General features: G+C 41.6%; 1 protein-coding gene across 5 annotated transcripts in view; it reads right to left on the reverse strand.

The window, feature by feature from the left end:
• The window catches only part of RYR2 (ryanodine receptor 2), a 365,044-nt gene extending 341,859 nt beyond the window's left edge, over positions 1–23,185 (reverse strand). For all 5 annotated transcript variants that reach the window (XM_063124341.1, XM_063124340.1, XM_063124339.1 and 2 more), the window contains exon 1: positions 23,024–23,185. In XM_063124341.1, the coding sequence (XP_062980411.1) occupies positions 23,024–23,071 (48 nt within the window). In that variant the 5' untranslated portion in view covers positions 23,072–23,185. The remainder of the gene's footprint in view (positions 1–23,023) is intronic.
• Between the last annotated feature and the right edge of the window lie 1,853 nt (positions 23,186–25,038).

Consider the following 25,038-nt stretch of genomic DNA (forward strand, 5'->3'; position numbering starts at 1 on the left):
AAGTACAAAAGAAACCTAGGGGGAATCCGCACGTAGTTCTCAGGGCGCTTCCATCCGCCCCCAGTGCACCCCGAAAACGAGCGTGTAACTTGCCTGTAAAAGAGCCAGGGAAGAAGCGTCTTCCGCTCTCCACCCCACCTTCTTCTGCCGAGCTCTCCGTCCCAGCCGGCGAGGAGGGAGTTGGGTGGCGGCGGAAAGGACGCGTCTTCCCCGGCTCTTTTACAGGCAAGTTACACGCTCGTTTTCGGGGTGCACTGGGGGCGGATGGAAGCGCCCTGAGTACTACGTGCGGATTCCCCTCTAGAGTTGTTTATTTAGATTTTAGCAAGTTACTTGCCATTGTTGAATGCATAGATTAACTCTATAGAAGCAGCATGTTATTATATTTGAACCAATGTAAAAAAAAAAAGAAGACATGCAAATAGGAACCTCCATTTTCAGTTTGTAAGTTTCCCCTTCTCTCTTAAAGCACAGATGTTTTAAGAGGTTGTATCTATGCTAGCTGTGATGCAACCTTTCAGCCTTAGTCAGGTATTTCCAAAGCATATTTTTCTGCACTGTTACCCCACCCATCCAATTCTATACATTAGAATGTTGTTTCTGTTTTAGGTATTGTGCTACAGACTCAGAGGCCTTAGCTAGACCTAAGGTTTATCCCAGGATTGTCCCGGGATGATCCCTGTTCATGTAAATGACACACAGGATATCCTGAGAGCAGGCAGGGACAACCCCGGGATAAACTCTAGGTCTAGCTAAGGCCGGAGGCTCATTTTTGCCAATTTTAAAACTCTTCCAAGCTCTACCTTTCTTTGGCAAGAAAGCTTAAGGTTGGATTATTGCTACAGCTATAAACATACTATCTCATTTGTTCAATGACAGGAAAAATAAATATCTGGCTCTGTGTTATAACCTTCAATTGCATATAATTGCTGTGTCCTGGACAGTTTTATCTGGAAATCAATTCTATAAGACCCACAACTTTAGAAAAAAATGTTCTTGAATTCTTATGAAACTAGATTACATGCTCAGAGAGTAAAATGCCCTCAAGTAAAATGTACAATGGTGGTGATCAAGAATGTTTTGGGCTTTTTTGTCTGGTTCTGGTTCTTCCTACATATTGCTGAAAAAGCAGAAAGTTAATTTCATTGCTGCTGCTGTTTAGTTGTTCACCTGGAAACTGGGAGAGGTGATGAAGCCAAACTGAATGGAAAGAGCTTCCAGAGGATTGTGAGAAGCTAGACAGAAGGACTCAAATAAAGAACCCAATGTGGAACACTTAAATTATAACTTGATTAAATCGTAAGAAGGCACACTTCACCGAATGCTTGTGTCAGCTAGAAGTTTTTTCTGGGTTGTGGGAGAAAGCTACAGTAATGGTATTCAGAGTTTGAGAGCACTAGACTTAGGCTTTTGAAATGTATGCTCACATCAACAATGCAATTTTCACCTTGACTTCAATAATCTGCAGTGCCCTTGACCAGGAGTAGGCAGAAGAAAGATGGCAAGTCTTTGGGTAGCCTACTAGCAATCCAGAGGATTACCTAGTACCTGCTGATTACTGGGATCCTTTCATATAGTATGTGATGACATGGACATCTGCTTGTTGCAGCAAGGCACTTCCTACATTCTTTGGCAAAAGAATCACGCAACACAGCTTAATTATGCCTTACTGTTAGAGATCCTGAGCATGCATTCTTGCTTTAAAAAATAAACCTCTTAGTGGACCATATAGTAAAAAGAATTCAGACTTTCACTGTCCTCTACTATCAGTAGCTAATCAACAAGCTCAATTAACTCAGAGAGATGGCTTTGAAAAATGCATGGAAAGGCAGAACAAATCCAGTACGCTCCAGTGATTGAAGGGTCATATTTGCAACCACCACCATGATCATATTTTAGTCACTTTTAGAAGGAGCACATTTTTTTCTTCACAGTGATTTGTTGATTCATTCAATTTTGTTTGTCAACAGTGCCAAAACACTGATTCAGCCTTTGATCATGACTTTATTTTCATCTGATATCTTCCCCATCAACATTGGATTCCTGGTTAGTGCTTTAGTTCTTCTGTACAACTCAGATTCCCCCGCTTACCAATAGAAACATAAATAGAAACAGTACTTTGCATTGGTTGTCTATTCCATACTGTATATAGCACAAGTAGCTTTTGCTCTTGTCTTTCCTGAGCTCTTATTATTTTCCAACTTGTTGTGTCCTTTCTTTTGATTCTATTTTAGTTAAGCCACAAATTTCTACTTCACTTGACCTTTTCCTCTTGCTGCTTACAACTGCAATTCTCTGCCTTCTCACCTACGTCATGCTGTTAATATTTTCCTCTTTCAAGAAATTTCAAACTCCAAAAAAACACATACTTCTTTTTAACATTCTCTTCCAAACAAATTATGGACAGACAGGAAAATACTGGGCTAACAAAGAATGTAATAGCTGCATTCATTGTAACACCAAAATCTGTTTGGCACTGCGGGAATGAGTAGGCATGAACCGCTGAATCATGCAACTCCTGCACCAGGACAAGAAACCTCTGCTTCCAATTTGCAGAAAACCAAACGTTGATTACAAACCAGAATTTGATCTTGGTTTCCAGGCAATCATAAACCATAATTCCCATATTTGGACAAAATGGCAAACTGATTTGCCACAATCAGATCTGAAATTTGTAATAACTGTTGAGAGAGAAGCAGGAATGTGACCCTGAGGCTTTCCTCATAAGGTCAAATGACTGTTTCTAATTACATCTAAATGTAACCACTGTTACATTCAACAGCACATGAAGAATGATGCTATGCCTTGTGGCACATTGCTATCTATATCTTGCCCAGATTAAAATGACTTGAAAGACGTTGTGTTCCTTTGGGATCTGGATATAATACATGACCTACACTAATACTTTCTGCAGGTGTCAAAAAATGCTTGCTATTACTCCAATCATGGCTGCAGCAATAGACAGAAATCCAAGTCCACATGACATGACCACTTCAACTAATGGTCTCTAGAGGAAAATATGGAACAGAATTTGAAGCAGGATTTAAATTTTATAGTTAGCAATAGTGCAGTCAATTTAGACTACCCAAAGTGAAGGTAATTGTGGTGCCATCCTTTCTGATGCAATATGATCCCTTTTCTGTCACTCACTAATGCATACAAACATTAAACACCAGCAGACTTCTCTAGCCTCTTCTGTGCAAATTATGCTTTAATATATAACACCAATGTGAGCTAAACAGGCTGGTTTGGGATTGGCAAAATCTTGAATGATACATGGTTGAACACTATGGAAATGATATGCTACATCCCATAAAGAATTCTTACACCTTTAAAGAAATTGGCACATGGGATGCTAATTTGATAAGAACAATTTCTTCACTACAATATTTTTGATAAATTTAAAGATTTTGTACCCCACCTATCTGTCACTTGAACATCTAAGGCCTAATCTACACCAAGCAGAATATTGCACTATGAAAGTGGTATGAAAGCGGTATATAAAAGGCAGGAGCCACACTATTGCGTTATAGTGGTATTGAAGTGCACTGACAACTGTTGGGGCCTTGACACATACCATATACCACTTTCATAGTGCAATATCCTGCTTGGTGTAGATTAGGCCTAAGACATCCCTCCAAGAACTCTTCTCCTATCAATATTGTTAAGTATTTGGAATGGGGTAGAATAGAATGACGCACTGTAATAGCACTTAACCAAGAGTTGTACAAGGTAAGCCATTTCATAAACGATCACACTGGATGATCGAGTTAACCTGAGAAACCCTCTTAGTTGAATGATAGAGAAAGTGATGATTCACACTTCAGTTTGAAATATTCATTTTTGTATCATACACAACTTTTCACTGGCTCCAGAAGGTGGAACGCTGGGAGACTGCTGTACCACCCCAGGGGTCTTTCGCATGTGCAATTCCACAAGGTTATGTCTCACCTATACTTAACACCTACATGAAATTGTTAGGTTTAGGCTGACGTGTCATCAGCATGTTGATGACATACAGCTCTACTATTCCTTTCCATTTATTGTTTTACTCTGTACAGCACCATGTACATTAATGGTGCTATATAAATAAATAAATAAATAAATAAATAAATAAATAATAATCTTCTGATCACAGAGAAGCAATGGATGGATCAAAACAGTGCAAAGGTGGATCTAGGAACACTTCCAAACTGTGCACTTGCTCCTTAAGAGCAAGTAAACCCATTAATTCATACTTCAACATGAGACTAAAAATTAGAAATCTCATGAGTTATAACCAATCTTTGTACTTCTCTCTTCAATATAAATCCCATAACAATACATCTACAATACAAGGAGTTGAGTGGGAGGGGGAAGCAACTGTAGGGAACCATGGTTGTTTAACCTGTTGGTTGTTTTATGATGGTTTTAATTTTTGTGAACCGCCCAGAGAGCTTCGGCTATTGGGCGGTATAAAAATGTAATAAATAAATAAATGATTTTGCCCCGTCTGATGGTGTTCATACTGTACTATCTCCCCCCACCTGATAAACCCTACACTGGCATTGTCTGATGTGGGCTTATTACTAGCAGGAAGAAGCTGCTTATTATTCTACCACATCTCTTATTCAGGACCTTTTGGCAGAAGCTAAATGTACTGGAAAGAGAAGAGGCTTCAGAGTTTGAAGTTTGGTTGTTGAGAATGTGATAGGCTCTAATCAGGAAAAGCTAACAGACCAAATCAGAATAGCCCCAGGAAATAAATAACAAAGTGATTTCCTACAAATGCCATCACCATTCATTACTTCAGGAAAAAAAAGTTTGACAAAAGCTCCTAAACCAACAATTTACTATACTATTTAAATTGATCTAAAACTTTTAACTGTCATACAGTATCAATCTGGTATTTGGGTCCACCAGACCCCTTTAAAGTCAAAGCTGGAAATAAAGCTATGATTCATTTTGCAACTTATTCAAAGCTTAATGAGTTAAATATATTTTTTTTAAAAAAGAGGAAGGGAACACCACATAACTAACCACATAATTGTTGAGGAGTACATAGCGTATGAAGAGGTTTAGGTTTGCTAAAAGAAATTACAAACAGCTGCTGAAAAGGTATACATATATTGCAAACAGCAAGCCCAACGTACTTAATGGGGCTTACTTCTCAGTAGACATATACAGGATTGCACTGTAATTCAACAACTGAATCAAAGATCTGCCTTTTGGAGTGTGTTGAGAAGAGCAGATGGCCCTCACTGGCAGAAAGTGCCCTCCACTGGCCTATCCCAGGAGGGGGCGGGGAAGGAAGCAGATCTTCCTCCACATACCAACCCAGCATTGAGCCAAGTGATCTGCTCCTCTGGGGAAAAAAACCCATAGAGGAAGTAAAAGTGGGGGCATGGAGGGAGCAGGACACGGCCACTTCAAAGACAGCAAGTCACACCAGGGGTCCAATCACAACACACCACCACTAATCTGTTGTACATTATGGGCCTATACCTCTCTGACCTCATATATCATGCAAGGGAAACTCTACTGATGAGAAACTATGAAGAAAAGGAAGTTTGCAAAAAACAGGGAAGCACACCACATTCCAAACAGGTGCTTGACACACACAAAACAATCCTTACCACAAGACTAGGAGTTTGTATGTTCTGCTAACACTTTTCTGATTAGAATCTTTAGGAACATAGAAAACTGCCTTATACTGAGTCAGACCATGGGTCCATCTAGCCCAATAATGTCAACACTGATTGGCAGCAGCCCCACAGGCAAGTTTTTCCTAGCCTACTTGAGTTGTCGGGGTCAGAACCTGAGACCTTCCAGCATGCTCTCTACCACTGAGCCATGGCTCCTCCTTACAGATCGACACCCACGGGAGTCACAGCCATGGACACAAAACACCCACTCCAGATGTTACATCTGCCTGACTACAGCATCCTACCCATGGAGATAGGGGCAGTTGTTGTCAGGGGGAACGGCTGAAACTGTCTACCTTGGGTCCTATCTAATCTACCTTATGTCCTATATTTTGAAGTGCCTCAAATGTTTTGTCCTAAGTGCATTGCTGTAACACACATCTCTCTTCCAAGCAAACAAGAGAAGTTTCCACACCCACACATACATGTAAACCCCATCCCTGTAAGGTATAAGAGAGAGATGCACAAGCCATCATAGTTACCTACTGAAAATAACAGCCTAATTACTGAAGCCAGTCACTACCCAGCTAGGTCCACTTTTGTCTTGCAGAATCAGACTTTGGACACCCAGCCATGCACATTTTCCCCACCCAAAGGGGTCCTCCACTACCCCCAAGAGGACTATAAGAGGAGTAACAGCACACTTATTACATTCACCCCACATGGCTTCACTTGTCACACACTGATACATTCCCACTGAACAATGGGAATGGGACTACCACACACTGCCAAGGCATGCCAACAATTGCACAAGGCATTACAGATATTGTCTGCTGCTCACCATTGGCCTCACCCCCACCTACTGCTTCTTTCTTCCCTCTACAGGCTGCTACCCTATAGGTATGATTCTCAGCCATAACACTGCAGTGTTGAAGGCAGAGGTTGTCCTGCACTTTTGCAAACCATGATGCCTAGGAGGTTCCCATCCACTCAAGTTGTGTCTGACACCTACCTTCAGCCAAGTTTCTTAATTCTTGCAATTCCATCACAGTTATGCTATGCTGCAGGTACTGCAGTCCACACAATGCTGCACCTGCCCACTTGCTATTTTTCTTGTCATTGACCAAGGCACAAGGTCATGCTGTAGGGAGCGGCTGATGATCATCCACGTTTCCCCCTAGCAGAGGCTGCATCCATCCTACTGTTGCTCAATAAAGATGGCTGGCATCCAAATCTGTGCCACTGGAACGTGTTCCATTTGCAGTCAGATCCCAGCAAAGAAGGGATTTTTCAGAACAGCGTCCCCCACCCTGCTTTACTCCTCTGCTAAGGACAGTTTTGGGATTAGTACCCCAACCTAGAGATCCTTGCATGCAGCAACAGATATACATATGTGTATACAGGAATCGCTAGACACTCACTTGTGGAACAAAAATAACCCATGCAGGGTTTACCTGCCTTTAAAAAAAAGACAGAAGAGTAACACTAAAGGCACCTACAGCTGTGAAGGTGCTTCCGTTCTTCTGTCACAGAAGATGCTGCTGTCCTTCTCAAAAGTAGTAAGAGAGACAGAAACAGGCAAGCAGCCCAAGCCAGTGATCTGATGCACCAAGAATTTAGCTCTTTTGAACATAATGGGATTTGCGTCCAGACAAGCATTGCAAAGATCCTTAATCTACCAAAGTATCATCATCTTCATACTTCTCAAGGACTTCTGTGTTTGTTTTCCTTTAAATTAGAACTATCATAAATTATAGAATAGTTCCTGATCAAACATTAGCCTTTTAAAAACTTATTAAATGTTAAACACGCTAGCTGAACAATGATTACTGCAAGTGTTTGACTGAAACATTAACAAGCACTTTTATCAAAGCGGAAGCAGATAATTAAAGAACGGACTGACCTGAAAGAAATCAGTTATTTGCCTGTAAACAAAAGCTTTTTATAGAAAATCACAAATGAATGCTATACTTAAGCTTGCTTTTATGTCCTCTTCCTCCCCTTTAATTACTAACTACTTCACAGTATTATTAACATTTTAAGTTTGTATCTAGAATAAAGCTTTAAAACCCACAATTGTTCTCACTAGTGATTCTGGTGTTCCGCTTAGCACAAAGATGTCTGAAACTGCGGAGCGGGGGAGGAAAACAATCCTGAAGCATGTGGTGCTCCTTTTCCCTCTGCCAAGACCTTGCTGGATTGGATGCCTCCTGGGGCACATGATGTCATGGCCAGTGCATGGTTATGTCAAAGCTTATGTTAGAAAAAACACACAGTTTTGCAGAGTATTTTAGGTGTTTTTTTTTCCTTTATCCCAGCTCCCACATGGTTCAGCATTACAGATGTTTCCTGGGGTGTGTCTTTCACCTGGTTGTGACCTAGGTCAAGAGTTGGTTCCTGCCTTTATTTCCCACCCACCCCATTTGTTTTGAGGCACCATTTTGCACAGGTCAGAGCTATCTCTACTTATTTCCCCTCGTTTGTGTTTATATCTCTCACTACTGTCACTTCGTCACTCAATATATTGTTGTCTAACTCTATCCTCTACTCTTCTAATTTGCTGGATCTCAGTTCAGCATTTCTAAACAACCAGTGAAGGCCATTACTTCGATCTAGCATTAAACTGCTATTGCACAGCAGAAGAATCACACTAAATCACAATTTTCCCCTCCAAAGTAGATATTCTCAGTATCGGAGCAGTATCCCCAAAGAGCAATTTTGTTGCATCGTTACTGTGCAACATACAAATAGCACTAAATCGCTCTATCGGGTTTAATGCTGTGTTAGATACTGTTGCTGTTGGTTTGAATCAATACTTTGCATTAGCTAGATCCTAGTACCTCCCCTTTCCCACAAAATAATGTATAGCTATATCAATGTGTGGATATGTCACCATGTAGATAGTTATTTCAATGTGTAGATATATCGATTTACAGATATATCAACATTTGGCTAGTTACAGGGAAGCGTTCTTAGGATACCTTCCAATATCATTTAGAGGGGAAATGGGCTGGCAAAGTTGTTGTTGGGGTCCTGGCTACTCAAGTTTCCAGACAGCAGGCTCTTCCAGACAGCATACTGTTTTCCAAGAATTCCTCATTCCTCTCACCATGCTTTCGCTTTGCACAGAGCAGGGAACAGAGGGTGGTGCAACGAGGGGAGGGAGCTGACGAACAAGGATCCCAGAATGATGACAGTCCCTAAGAGACTTGGAGGATATTTAAAGCAACAATAATAGAAGCTCAGCCAGGATGCATAGCACAGGTTAATATAGGTACAATGAAGTCCAAGAGGATGTCTGTGGGGTTTATGAGCAGTATCAAGGATGCTATAAAAGACAAAAAGACTTCCTTCAGAAAATAAAGGTCTTGCTCAAATGAGAATAAACTCTGGCAAAACAAATGGAGATTGATATGGCTATCAGAAGAATGTTCAGGAACATATTGCTAAAAATATTAGGACCTATAATCATCATCAGGGAAGTGATTGACCCATTATATGACAAAGAAGTGAGAGGACTGGAGACTAAGGAGGAGCTGAACAAATTATTTGTGTGTGTTCACTATTTAAGATGTAGGACAGATAACTATGCCTGAACCAATTTTTTTCAGAGAAGGCACTTCAAGAACTAAAGTCAAGTAGTGATAACAAGAGATGAAGTTCTACTGCTTACTGACAAATAATAAACTAAAATGTCACCAAGTTCAGATGGCATCCAACCAAGAGTTCATTAAGAACACAAATGTAGAACTACTGATTTTCTAACAAAAATATATTACTTCTCCCTAAAATTGGCCTCTGTGCTACATGACTGGCAAATAGCCAACATAATACTGTTGAATGTATTGCTGGTTGTTTTTTTAAAGGAACCAGGAAGTTACCAGCCATTTAGCTTAATGTACTGTAGATAGCAAATTGTCGACAGCATTATTAAGGGGTACAGGAGGGTCCCTTTAGTAGAGTCACAAAAAAGGTTCCACCATTCTTACAGAAATGACACTTGTTGAGCCAACAACCTGAAACTTGGAGTACATGATGTATTTAATGAGGTGTCCAACTGTGTAAAATGTCAAAAGGATCCACTCAAGATTGACATAAGTACAGGTTTAAAAGCGCTGAAAGTTGACCATTTTTACTCCAATTTGTGGCATAGCATGGCATACGCTTCTTTCACATTTTGGTGAAAACTACTGCTGTGCTTTATTCATGAAAAGGAGACATGCCTTTCATCAGTCTGGAGAAGTTCTGAGCAGTAGTTTGAAAGTTATTTAGGGGCTCCTTACCAATTTAAGTGTACAGCAGCAACCTTAACAAGGTTTAAGAATGAGGTTGGTATCTGCAAACGTTTACGTGAGAGAAACCCCAGCAGACTGAGAAGCAAATTGTGTGAATGTACAATAAAACAGCACATTAGTTTCATGCAAAAATTGTAAACAGTGAGTCAAATGGCAGTGAAATGCATGAAGTGCAGAAGTTCTTATGAAAGGTTTGGAGGACACGAAAGGCAGAAACCTAGACAAGAACTTTATTGTCCCTCTTAAAACAAGAATAGAACAGCGACATGGAATTCACAACTCAACCCTGATAGAAGTCCAATGCCAACTAATGGCCAAATCATATAATGACACTATCCATACAGTGCTGCTACTGTGAATCATCACTTAATTCAAATGTCAGATTTTCTTGCATTGTTGTGATTTGATCTCACATTTTGCATTTCTTTCTCTGTACTCCCCTATGTATGTATACCTGTCAAACGAGGACAACACTGTGTATCTGATAAAATGGACTCTAGCCCATGAAAGCTTATGTCACAATAAATGTATTGATCATTAAGTGCCACTGGATTCTTCTTGGGATAGAGATTTCAGTAGAAACAACAACAAAGGGAAAGGAAAAATATTAGCAGTGATAAATATCTATTGCAGGCATAGTCCAGTCCTACCTTGTGTGTGGAGAAATCTCATCAATCATAAAAGAGATCAGTTGGCCAGCACCCCTACTCACTGCATACACAGTGGCATTGGCCATGCAGAGCTTGAGGGCTCATAGCTCAAGTTCTTTGACCAATGGATATATGTAATCCACATACACTCAGGCCTCCCATTCCCCTGTGATGTACCAAAGTAGGAGGGGAGAAAATCAGGCTGATACACCACATGGTAGCTTTCCCCAACCTGGAAACTTCCATCAGTCCCAGCCAGCCTGGCCAATGGTCAAGAATGCTGGGAATGGTAGTCCAAACCAGGCTGAGGAAGGCTGTCATGTGAGATCCCTGAATATAAGCTGCTTACACATGGTAAAATTAAATCTAGTCCTTTATCTTTTGTAATACCTGCACTATAATTTTGCTTGTACATCAGTTTTGCTGATGCGTTCTATGCAAGTGCAAGACAGATACCTTTCTTTTTTGTTTGGTATTTTTAGTGGCAAGTTTTCATCATTGCAATATTCACCACAGGTAGAGAGCATGACAATAGATCTATGAGAACAGTTAACATTTAAGCATTATCTTTGCACATAAAGTTCATTCAGCAGTTCTCCCTTTCCCACCATGTGCACATTTTTGCAGTTACCATCTAGAGGACTTCAGTAGAACTGGCTTATCTGGGAAAATCCGACATGACACAATGAACCATTATCCACTCTTGGCAAGCTGCAAAGAAATCTAGCTTGCTTAAACCATGATACAGCAGAATACATTGTCCATAGAATGGGTCCTCTACAACTTTTCAGTGATTTTTAGGCTGCATATAGAAGTACATAGCTTGAGTGCTCTAGATCCACCCTTCCAGCTTTGAATAGTGTTCAGAAGCAACTGGTTCTTTCTTTTTCCAGGAGAAGATTGACTATTCATAATGCAGATTGGTTCACCTTTAGCAATCATAAAGCCACGTCCCTCTCACCTAGAGCTATGTTTTCAATGTAAAAGGCAATGACTTTTTAAAGGCACAGAATAAATTGTGGAGTGGATTAACATGAAGAAAAAAAGATTAATACAGCCAAAAGCCTGCCCTAAACATGGGGGAGGGGTGAAAATCCATACCAGAGTTGGAGCGACTTGTATTAACAGCAGCAGAATGAAGGTCCAGAGAAACCTGCAACCACTTCCAAAGGGAGGCACATCTGTACAGAGCCTTAAGCATGTGGCCCACCAACTGGACCCCACCATCAGACATATTTGTAGCATAATAGCAAAAGAAATAGAACCATGTGCATGGCTTTCCATGTGGAAGTCATTCAAATCAAGTAGATTCTTTAATGGGTGTAATAGTTGAAGCTATGCCACTATTGTCATACTGGGTTCAGTTCATACTGCCAACTTCATATGAGGAACCATTTTACACAAAAGTGTTTCCTGCCTGGAAATACACCTACAGTTCTGTTGTTCTTGTTGGATGGCTACCAACACAATTGCAACATCTGAAGTGGGCTTCAGTGAAGAAATACAATTTGAAGCCTCCCCTCTGAGAGTGTTACCACCACCCCTTCCTGCACAAGGAGACATCCATGTTTCCCCAGCAACCATCTACCTTGCTAGAAAGAACAATGAATCTTTGGGCACCTTAAAGACAAATTGATTATGATATAAGCATTCATAGACACTGTCCATGGTTTACCTTAGACTTTGAGAACCTCTATCTAAAACAGAACTCAATGGAACTTACTTGCATACAACTTGTGCTCTGAAAAACTCAGCGCGGAGGGGGGGGCGCAGAATAAATAGAAATCCAAGGACTGCTTTGATTTTGTCGTTGTGAATCTGTCCTTGGACTTTTCTCATGAAATCTGTTTCCCCAGATCCTTGCACATTACTCTTTGCCCATACATTTTCTCTTGCTAATAAATATTGATTAGAAAGACCAAAGTACAACCTACTCTTTCGTAATCTTGAACCTCTTGTCAAACAGGAAGGAAACAGTTTAAGAACATGTGGATAAAATATGACATGCTAAGGGGAAGATACAGAAACCAAAATAGAAGTGATCTTTACACACCACATGCCTCAAAATCATTTCCATTTCTGAGACCTTTGATTTTTATTCGTAAAATCTAACAAGTGCACAACTAAAAACTTTCCATAGTGATGTAAACATATACAAAATTCATGTGGCAGCATAACTTGAAACTAGATTAATATTGCTCTGGTTGATGCTGGATACACATATTACTTATCAAACAAAAGGCATAAATGCCTGCAAATTGCAGATGCTCAGTTGTGAAAGAGGTCTTATTGTCCCATGACAACATAAAAATACAGAGGAAAGCACATATGTAAACATGTTTACAGAACAGCAGCATTTTATTTAAATATATTTGCTAATAAAAAGTGTCACGAGGCTTTGGATACGTACTTTTAATTTTCAGTTGAAAATTATGTTAAGCTGTATTTAAATATCACAATAATGCTTTGTAACATTATTCAACACTCAAAACCAAATAAACCCTTCATAATTTCATGTATTATTTGGAATTATGACACGTTTTAATTTATTAACTGTGCTAGATTAAACTGTATAAACTGAAGTACATTTTCCACAAAAACCTTTGAATTAATTGCAACTGGCATGTTAAATTTCTAGTCTTGCAATGTCTATGCATTTTATCTAATATCTGTACACATTTACCTCATTACTAGTTTTGTTGTTTATTTGTTCAGTCGCTTCCGACTCTTCGTGACTTCATGGACCAGCCCACGCCAGAGCTTTCTGTCCGCTGTCACCACCCCTAGCTCCCCCAAGGTCAAGTCTGTCACCTCCAGAATATCATCCATCCATCTGGCCCTTGGTCGGCCCCTCTTCCTTTTGCCTTCCACTTTCTCTAGCATCATCCTCTTCTCCAGGGTATCCTATCTTCTCATTATGTGGCCAAAGTACTTCAGTTTTGCCTTTAATACCATTCCCTCAAGTGAGCAGTCTGGCTTTATTTCCTGGAGTATGGACTGGTTTGATCTTCTTGCAGTCCAAGGCACTCTCAGAATTTTCCTCCAACACCACAGTTCAAAAGCATCTATCTTCCTTCACTCAGCTTTCCTTATGGTCCAGCTCTCGCAGCCATAGGTTACTACGGGGAATACCATTGCTTTAACTATGCGGACCGTTCTTGTCAGTGTGGTGTCTCTGCTCTTAACTATTTTATTGAGATTTGTCATTGCTCTCCTCCCAAGAGGTAAACGTCTTCTGATTTCCTGGCTGCAGTCAGCGTCTGCAGTGATCTTTGCGCCCAGAAATACAAAGTTTGTCACTGCCTCCACGTTTTCTCCCTCTATTTGCCAGTTATCATACCCATTTTTTTCTAGAATAATGGCTGCTGTTCAAACAATTTGAACAACCATCTGAACCCAACAAATAAACATTAGTTATGCACAAATGCATTCTTTGAGAATACTTACATTGTTGCTTCCACAATTTTCTGGCTCTCTCTCAAAACAGGTGGCAAGAAACTAACATATTCCTTACCAGGCATAGCCACACATATCATACAACATGCACAGAGTATGGTAGCTAAAAAGGAGGTCATGGAGAAACTAGAGAATGTACCATTGCCTAAACACTTTCTGCACTAAAGATCCAGCAAGCTATAAAATGTCATGATCCACACACATGATCACACCTTAGTGGCAGACTAAAATACCCTTTAGACTTTCCCTGCATTTATCTTCACAACATATAGGGCATCTAAGACAATGGCTTTGAAGGCTGATCTGGAACATTAAAAAACAAACTTTGGTCTTCAATGAAAAATCAAGTTCCGATTGTGGTTCTGAGGCTAAGAGTGTTTGATCCACCAATAAGGAGTTAGAAGGTGAAGATACAATAAGGTCTCTTTGTACCAATGACAGTGGATATTCTCATGGACAGAGACATGGCATTGGCTAAGAGTTTGACATCCAAGGTTAGGCATGTTATGCACTCATATCGATTTGACACTTTGGAGATGAGCAGTTGGCACCCTGCAAGTATCCAGGAGGGTGAGAATTTCAAGGATATTTCCAATGTCCTAATGGTAGAACATCAATTAGGAGTAGGATTTCCAGGTTGTGGGCCTAGGGGATACTTAGAATATCTTGTCCCTCTTGGTTCTGCTGGACCTATTGGTGGGGTTTGATACCATTGACCAAAGTATCTTTCTGAGGTGTATGTTTGGGATGGAACTTGGAGGCATTGTTCTACGATGGCTCCAGTCCTTCTTGGGAGTGGCAATTTCAGAAGATAGTGCTGTGGGACTGCTGTTCAATGATGTGATCCTTGGTCTGTGGTGTTTCTCAAGGTTCCATCTTGTCCCCATGCTATGTAACATATACATGATAAGGGCAAACAAACAGAAGCTTAAATTATTTATTTATTATTAGATGAGAGAGGTGGTCCTCCTTGTCTGAAATGCACATCTGGGAATAGGGATTCAACCTGTCCTGGATGGGGTTATGCTCCGCTTGAAGATTTGGGCTCCCAGTTTGGGTGTACTGTTGGATTCAGCTCTGAACTTAGATGCCCAGGTTTCAGCAGTGCCCAGAAGTACATTTGCACAGTAGAGGCTATTGCACCAACTTCACCCATTCCTAGAAATATCCAATCTGGAACTGGTCTTGAATGCCTTAGTTACATTGTGAACCGTTGTTGTGAACCGCCCAGAGAGCTCCGGCTATTGGGCGGTATAGAAATGTAATAAATAAATAAATAAATTCTGTTTAGACTACGGCAACGCACTCTGCATGGGGTTGTCTGTGAAACATGTTTGGAAACTTCAGCTGGCCCACAATGCTGTGGCAAGACTGTTAATCAGGGCTGGAGCACTTGTCTCCCTTTGTTACAACAGATTCACTGGCTGTTTCTGAGGAGGCAATATTCTCAGCCCCACCACTATCAAAGGCATGTTTGATGGGGATGTGAGAGAGAGCATTCTTGGTGGCCATTCTCAAGCTTTACAACTCCCTGTCAAGGGAGTCTAGGGGGACATCTACACAGCGTTCCGAAGGCGCCCCTAAGCCCCTTGAGGGCACCCCGAAAACGCTCGTGTAGGACGTACCTTAATCGTCCCCAGAAGAGGAGGAGGAGGAGGCATGCTTCGGCAGCGCAGACTGCGGGCGGCCTGCTCCAGGCTCCGTTTCCCTTTAGCCAGCAGGCCCTGCGAGAGCTACCACCAGCGGGGCTGGGTCGTGGGAGGGAAGAGAGCGGACGGGTGAGGAAAGGGGAGGGCGCCTCCCACGCCCCCGGGACCATGCAGGGGCCTCCGCTGCCGCCGCCGCCCCTTTCCTCACCCATCCGCTCTCTTCCCTCCACGACCCAGCCCCGCTGCTGGGCGCTCTCGCAGGGCCTGCTGGCTAAAGGGAAACGGAGCCTGGAGCAGCCCGCCCGCAGTCTGCGCCGCCAAAGCACGCCTCCTCCTCCGCCTCTTCTGGGGACGATTAAGGTACGTACTACACGAGCATTTTTGGGGCGCCCTCGGAACGCTGTGTAGATGTCCCCTAGGTTGCCCCCCTCTCTGCTGGCAGGCAAAGATGTTTTTATTTAGACAGTCTCTTCCGGAAGGGGTGTTGTTGTTTGAGTCCTGGGTTCTTTTTGTGTTCTGTGTTTACTTTTTTGTTATGTTTTAATTAAGATTTTGTTTTAAATCTGTATTTTACTGTTAGCTGCCTTCAGTATCATTTTCTGGTAGAAAGGTGGGGTATAAATTTAATAAATAAGAGGAGTGAATGGAGCAGGAAGGGAATCTGACAGGAAAATGGGAGTTGCTAGAGGAGACACGCTTTGATTATAGCATCTTTGCCACAAGCTGTATTAAAACTCAAGAGTACTTCTCCAGCTTGGAATATTAATAACATTCTGCTCACACACAGTAAGTGTTTAGCAGACCAGGCACCTAAAGTCAAGTGTTTAGTAAGCTCATGCACATTTAACTCTGGATAAAATTCTCATTGATTACCATGAAACTACATGAAATGGGCATGTAATTTTCAACAATACTGTGCTCCAAGAATAAACTGTAATAACTGCCCCATCATGCAATGACAAGTTAAGAGAGAACTCTCAGAAAATAGTTTTTCTCCAAACATTCCCCAAGAACACTTGAAAATACTGAGCCAATTCCATATTGAGCCAAAAGCAGCTTGGCCATCACTATGCTTTTCACATATTCAATTTTCACCCATTCATTTTGTGGCATACCGTGCTGCTGTTGAGTTTCAACCACTTCACCCCACATAAACCTAAAGAAAGGCAAACACAATGTTTACTTCCAGTTTGTATCCCATTCAACTATTTATTGAAATACTTGTGCACACATTATATGTCTTTCTTATTTTGACCAAAGGTATCTGCCACTCTGCTATACTAAAAGGTGAGACTCAGGCCATGGCTAGACCAGGCCTATATCCCGGGATTGTCCCAGGATCATCCCTGTGCATCCAAATGACACACAGAAGATCCTGGGAGCAGGCAGGGACGACCCCTCCATTTGCCTGGAATAATCCTTAGGTCTAGCGCCTTAGTATGTATGTACTTTGATTATTGCTTAGGTATATTGAATGTTAGTATCTACTGCTCAGTATTAGTCTTGAGCCTCCTCTAATAGTAAATGCAACTAAAAGAGTTATTTTTAATGAAACCTGCTACTATCATAATCCTTACACAAAGACGAGAACACCTAACATGTCTTTTTCTCCTTAACAGAGTTTATATGATAAGAAAAAGATGGAAGTGGTAGGAAAGCACAGGAAGGCAAGGCAATGACTTTTGCACACACAGAGAGAGAGTATAATTCTGTGAAAGACACAGAAACTATTTACCAAGGGGCACCTGCAATTTGTACCCATGTTTAAAACAACAGATTAAAATAACTCAATATGAGTTTCATTCTGTTATTTAGACTTGATCAAACTACAAGGAAATAATTTGATTTATTTTTCACAAAGCTGCAATGAAACTAAAATAATGCACCTCAGGAAACATGCCTAGCTCACTTTCTCCAGAACAGTCACACCAGGGATCATCAGATAAACCACATAGATAATCCTTCAGCAGTGTCGTAGTAAAGGGCACTTGGCAGCTTGAGGGCCTTTCCAAAGATTTGTATAGTATTTTCCGGAAGGTTACATTTAGAGAATAATAAGTACTGTGAGTACAGCTTTGCTTACCAAAGTAGCCTGTAGGCAGCTTTTTATCTGTAGCAGAACTTCACTAGTTCATACCAATTGTGAAGAACCATTACTAATCATTACATTTTATAAAATGGTAAGCAAAATAAACATTATATGCAACTACTCTTAGAGGGCAATGGTTGCTCATTTTATCAGTAGAGATTAGCTTAGTTTTTTTATGTATGTATTCTGGACACTAATCCTGCGGTCTATTATGTGAAAGCAAATCTACAAATGCTGCAAAGGCATTAGTAATTTTCATTTTACCATACTCATATACAATTATCAGAACAAACACGGACACAAAACATATTTTTATAAAAGTTCAGAATATTATCTTAAATGACTTACTTACAGTGCAATGACTACTCGGAAGTAACTCTTGTTGAGCTTAATGGGGCTTCTGCCCTGTACGTATGTATAGAATTGCAGCCAAAGGGTTCCATACAATGCCATGCAAGCAGATTTCCACTAGTGCAACAGAACTCAACAATGTGAAGCAGATTTGGTGGGGGGGGGGGGATGCAGAGCTGCAATGGAAGGGGAAATCCATTCTGCCAGTTCTATTGGTAGATGGACACAGTTGGATACAACCCCTGAGTTTCAACAACATCCCTACTGATAAATGAAAGTGTAAGAGCATTAAGAGAACTAACATGGTACATACACAGCAATCTAAGTATGTTAAGAAGGAGCAAACATAAGTAACAGGTCAGCAAATACATCTTTACAAAATCTATGCAGGCAGTTAGAAGAAAATATGGCTTCCTGCAATCATGCTCAAAGCATACCAAACAAGGTAAAAATACACAACCAAACGAAAGTGTGCGTAGAAATGTTGGGGGGACGACCAAGCACATTCTTCTGTGTATTATTTTTCAATATGTCCCATTTATTTCAGTAGGATTTACTTCCAAATGATTATACTTTGTGCTGTAGCTTCAATCATTTCAGAAAGTTTTAAAAATGATCTTCCCATAAAAATAAATGTTTATATCACAATTACCTACATCAGGGATACTCCATTATGATGAAGTGCAATTAATGTATTCATAGTATTTATTCATAAATGAGAATTTACGATAATAAGCAAAATACAGAGTATATATCCAGCAATATAGAAATTGTGTTTGACCTCCTGTGTGTGACCTGGTATATATTTTACACTATTTTATCTTTTTGACATGGCACAATATTTGAAAAGTACTGATTTTCATTAGTAATTTTCACTGATTTTCAATCATGCCCTGACAAAACACTTTCCACTGTTACACTCTTTCTTTTCTTAAAAAAAAACCCACATCGTGTCACAAAATTAAATAGTCAATGAATAGTCAACAGCAGCCAAATTGGGCAATTTCAAAGTTGTAATTAACGTATTCCAGGTGATCATCATGAGAGAGGGAGAGAGAGGGTGTGCACAGCTCTTTAGCTGTGTTACAATTAGCATTGATAATGGTTTTCAGTAGCTTTATTTGTTTTCTTCAGAATTTAGCTATGTAAGAGAAATGTGTGTCATCATGTCTTAACATATTTAAAAGTATTCCAATAAAAATAATTTTCAAGTAAAACTTTTAATCTGTTTGAAACTAAAATTTAAACCAAATTAAGCGTACACTTTTGGATATTAGAATAACTTTTGAGATAGTTTTGTTTGCTAAACACAAGTCAAACATGCAAGTTAAATCAGATCTCAATCTATTTTGGGCACTAGAAAATTTCCCAACGTATTTGGGGGGAAGGCAGGGAGGATTTCTAGAAATCCCAGAAAATGTCAGATCCAACTTCTCAAAACCCTATTTCACTGATACTGGCCTTAGTCAGACATAACACTAAACCCCGACAATCAACATGTCTTTTCTTTAAAATCAATAAACATAAACAATTTCCAAACAAAATCAGAAAACTGACAAAATGGTAATAATGTAGCTTGTGTCACAACTCTAGCTGGATCTTAGATCTCTGTATGGAACTGGAACAGATAGAGGTGACGTACAAACAGAATAAGGAGGCATTAGAGGCTCTGAATTGTGGGGGAGGAAATCAGAGTAAGCAAGGTCCATGTCAGCACAAAATGAAGTAAATAAGATTGTCCACACCTGAGGTTATAACATCCTTTTTATTTCCTATGACATATTCAAAAGCTCTGAATATTTTGCAAAGTACATTTTCTCTAGGCATGTTAAAATAATTTCTGTTCTTGCACAGCTATGGCAAAAGAATATATTATGTGAATTTTGGTGCAGAAAGAATGAGTGGTTGTTACCTACTCTTAGATAATATATTCATGGAATTTGGCAAAAAGTAAAAGTATCAGAATGCAGTCATAATTGCAAGTCATTATACTTCCACTGCTAGTTCTGCACTTCAGATTCAGATCACATGAATGGCCTAAAGTCACACACAAACAGTGAGCTAAAGACCTTTACCAATTTTACTTTCAGTTCTATTCAGATTTTTAAAAAACAGGGGACGAAAAGCTAGGTAAAGTTATCCCACTTTAAATGAACCTCTGCTTGGCCATTTGGGAGTGTACATATGGTATAATTGGAATACTATGGAAGTGAGGTACTTCCAGATAAACCTTTAAAAACAACCACCATGGTGTTCATCTTTTGTCTGAACATGCAGATCACATTGAACCACCACAAGGAAATTTATTAATAATCATATTATAAATGTTGCATACTTTAAAATTCCATTTCATCTTTGCAACTCTGCTAAATAAAAGATTTTCAGGGGAGGAGTAAGGCTTAAAATAAAGATGGTAACCTATTCAAGGCTACAAAGTGAATCCATAGGTGAGGTGGGCTTTATACCCAGGATCATTAACCATAAAAACTCTAGAGGTTAAAAGAAGTGCCCCTAAAATGAATGTTTTTTTAAATAAATAAATAAATAATCCTATTATACAACAGGGTCCACATCATAGACAGATTTATGTCGTTACAGTACTTACTGCGTGCCATTTAAAAAATACTACTACAGCATCATGATACACCAAATGTGTTACTTTTGTGATGCATTTGACACACAAATTAATGGTGAGACTAAAGGAAGGAAGGAAGCTCATCAATAGGATCCCCCCCCTTTCCTCTGGGGATTCACCCTTTACCCAGGCCCTGTGAGAATTCTACATTTAAAATCTTCCCACTGGTTATAATTTGCCCCTTCCAAGGTCATTAATGTTACCAATGAAACATTCTGAGGATTTTAAAACGATAATCCCTGGCTGGGATTTCCAATCTTTACTTCCAGCACAACACACAACCAGAAGAGTGGTTTTACGTAATGCGCTTTTGCTGTGGAGTGCTGTAGCTCAAACATTACTTTATATGTCCAGAGACATTAGCATGCATGTTACCACTTTTCCCCTATCAAGTATTCAGATAACACCACCTCCATGATCTTTGCTTATGTTTAAACCTGCAGTAAGTCTGTAATTGCATAAGCCTTCCAGAATATTTGGGCCAATCAGAAGAGTAGGAAAGAAGAAAGCCTCACCTACATAAATTCTTGTATTTGTTTTAGATCATTGTCATCTCTGTATGCACCTCAGAAGCAGACTCATTTAGGAAGGGAAAAGTTTCTAGTTTTAGATTTGTTCTGTCAATACTGCATAATAACTATATACCAATCAAGAACTGATGTTTCATGAAGTACAAATAAGAATTTATGAAACAGGTATGCAAAGGGAAAAAAGCAACAACAACAAAATCCAAACCAGCATCTCCAAGTACTGCAAAATGTTCAGAACAAAACCAACCAAATTCCATCAAAACAGGATGGCTCTCCTTTTTCATTTTCTCTCTGTCACACACACACCACTTGCTGCAGACCCTTGTTTTCAATACAGATCCCATTACAAAAATGAAACCAATGCAACATCACACTTTTTCCAGGATCTGTAAACATCCAGCATGGAAATAGATTATTCCCCAAACTATATAGACACATACAAACACATCAATTTGTAAAACTCTGCTACAGCTCTGAGTGTAAAAAAAAATAAATCACTTGGGACGTCTTAATAAAAACAGGTTAAGAGACATATTCCAGAATAAGCAGCAACTGCAGTCTTAAGCCAAATTTAGAAAAAGCAATGGTTCAGCAGTTCAAAATGTTTTCAATTAAACAAGGCTTGCTAACACCATGTTACTAAGAGTCCTTCAGAGAACTGAATGTCTCGACTTTTCCCCACTCCTCTTATTTGCTTTTGCCAGAAGGGGAGATACTATTGCAGCTTTTAGGCTGAGCAACGCCGCTTGATGGAATATCTGCAGTACACAGAACAAATTCAGAGGGTGGGGGGAGGAGAGGGGAGCATTCGTGGAAATGCTGTTCATTCGGCGGACTCCGTATAATATTATCTAAGCCGCCCCTGGTCACCTGCTAGCGATAATTTTACACAGGAATCGTTATACCCAATAAAGGGAGGGGGAGGGAGGAAGAGACAAACACACAAAAAGCTTCTGACTACGACCCATTCCGTCGTCACCGCAGAGTAAGAGTAAGCACCGAGAAGAACATCCTACTGCCCGTCCGCCCCGCGCAGCGCCCTGTTAGCCACCATGCCCACACTTGGGAAGGTGCCCACTACCTAAGCCCACAACGCCTGTGGCAGCCGTTACCTCAACCCTACGGAAGGCACCCACGGGCTGCGTTTCTAAGCTCCCTAAGCAGCGCGTTTCAAACGGGCGGCAGCCGAGAGTGACAAGCGCCCCCTTTATTCCAGAAACCCCACAGAGGAAAGCGTTCGTCTCCTCATTCCAGAATATCGCCCCACGGGGCTTATAGAAAGCGGCGCCTTAGCCCTGAAAACAGCTTTGTTTCTGAATTGTCACCCGGCTCTTTCAAGAGGAGGTGAGCTGTGGGAACCAGAGAAACTCCTTACCAGGTTCCTGCCACAACCCCCTCCCTCATTTTAGAGGGAAGGAGACGGTGGGGAGGGGGAGATAGACTTCCCAGTTACTCGGGATGCTCGTCACGCAGAGCTTTTCTCACACCACGCCTGTAAGTGGGTCCTGGACCCCAAACATGCAGTACACCCCCGCCAGTGCAAGTATGCCTCGCAGCCCAAAAGGCTCCGGACTCGCCTCCCTCCCCAAAGGCACAAGGTCTCCCTCATTCTGGCTGCGTGGCGCGTGAGCCATCTACCCCTCACCCCGGTCCCCAACCCCCGCCGGCTAACAATACAACACTCCGCATTGAGGTGAGGGGGCGGCGAGCTACGAGCAAAAGACAAGGCAAGCGAGGGGCTTACAGTTCGCAGGAACTGTATCTCGTCCTCGCCTTCGCCCATTTCAGCCATGGCTCGCTCTTGCCTCCCGGGCGCTGCTGCCTCCGGTGCCCGGGTTGGCAGGTGGTGCGGCGGCAGTGGCAGGAGACGGAGGCAGCCCCGCGGAGAACCGAATAGAAGAAAAGGAGGAGGAGGAGGAAGAAGAGGAGGCGGCGGCGGCGGCGGCTGCGACTGAGCGAGATGCTTCCACGCCGAGCTGGAGCTCTAGGGAAAGAAAGTGTGAGCGACCCGGAGCCAGCAGCCCCAGCCCGGCTCTGCCCGAACGTGTCGCTCCCTCTCTGCAGCAGATTGGCAGCTCAGCCCAATTTCCTTCGTGCAAGTGCATGGAGAGGGAAGGGAAAGAAAAGCGGGGAGGGGAGAGCAGTGATTAACAGGGGCAGCGGGGGAGGAGCTCCTCGGCGGCTCCCCCACTACTGCAGGTGATCTGCAGCCGGCTCCCTCTGCAAAGCAAACCTGAGGCGCAGCGCCACTGTCTGGCCGCTCGCGCAAAGCGAGAAGCAGAGGGGCGGGCGGGGGCGCGCTTGCGCGCGCACGTACAGCTAGGGCCTCTCCCTCCACGCCCTGCGCGGCGGAGGCGTGGAGGAGGGCAGACGCGCGAGGCGCAGAGAAGAACTGCATGTTTACGTGCAGAGGGAGAGACCGCTAGAGGGGCAGGCTGGCAGGCAGCAAGCAAGCGTGTCCGGCGTTCCATGGCATGGTCATTAACTCGGGAAACCCAATTAGCGGTGAAAGGAGAGAGGCAGGCAGGCACACACACACGCAACTCGCGCGTAGTTTTGCCACTTCTCTCCACCTACCCCCTGCTTTCAACAGCTAAATGACAGGTGAAAAACCAATAGGTGAGGCTTTCCCATTCACAGCCACGTCCTGGGAAAAGCTGGACCTGTTGTGTGGCTGCATGTCCTGCAGTTGTTCATGGCACAAAAGCTCTGCACGGAGGAGAGGGCACCTTCCGAATAAGTTGTTGGATACAGAGGATTGTATCCAATATTAGCCCTACTTACAGTTGACCCGTTGAAATGAATGAGACTTTACAGTAGGACTAGCATTGGATACTACCTATAATCTTTTAACATTCTTTTCTGTTACTTTTGCCCCTTGGGTTTTTGGGGTAGGTACTTCAAACCCCTTTTTTCCCTTTCCAGACACCATATAATCCTACTGGGGCATGGGAGAGGGAATTTGTCTCAGAAATTCAGAATGCTCTGCCCTGATTGGATACCAGAGTTGGGCGGAAGAGGAGGGATCCTAGAATTCCCTTGACCATTCCCATTTGCCCTTGCCAAGCACTTGTCCCAAAAATCTTGGAGGCTAGTGATAAATATTGCCTAGGGGTATGCGATGCCTAACTGTTGTATCATCTGCAAGCGAAATCAGCAGAAAACACAGAACACTGAATGACAGTGGCGAAATAAATAAATACATAAATAGCAATATACCAGTTGTTGCTTGTGTCTCAATCTTTTCAGTAAATATCCATTACAATGCTAGAATCATGTAGCAAGAACAACAATGTCAAGTGATGCTTTTTTCAAAGGTGGTTAAAGGTGCAATCCTATGCATGCTTAGACAGAAAAAAAATCCTACAATTCCCAGCATTCCCCAGCCAAACTGTCTAAACATGCATAGAATTGCACCCTTAAACACTGCTTGTTCAAGAGGGATCAATTTCAAGATTTCCAGGAAACGACCCTGCTGATTCTCCTGGATTTCTGAGGCTTTTGATACCATCTCACATGCTATTTTGCTGCACTTGCGAGTTAAGGATGTTGCTGGCAGTAAAAAAATTAAGCTAAAACATCCTGGTGTTTTTTGCTCAGACCCTTTTGCCTTTGGCCCTCCCCAGCATTGGAATGCAGCCCTCCGAAAGCTTGTCAAAAATTGAATTCGGGCTGAAAGAGGTTTGACACCCCTGATCTATATGAAGCCACTGCATGAGGTCATCAGAGGGTTGGAGTGATATCTCATGAACACAGCAA

The sequence above is a fragment of the Elgaria multicarinata genome, chromosome 4, assembly GCF_023053635.1.
Source record: "Elgaria multicarinata webbii isolate HBS135686 ecotype San Diego chromosome 4, rElgMul1.1.pri, whole genome shotgun sequence".
Taxonomy (NCBI): Eukaryota; Metazoa; Chordata; class Lepidosauria; order Squamata; family Anguidae; genus Elgaria; species Elgaria multicarinata.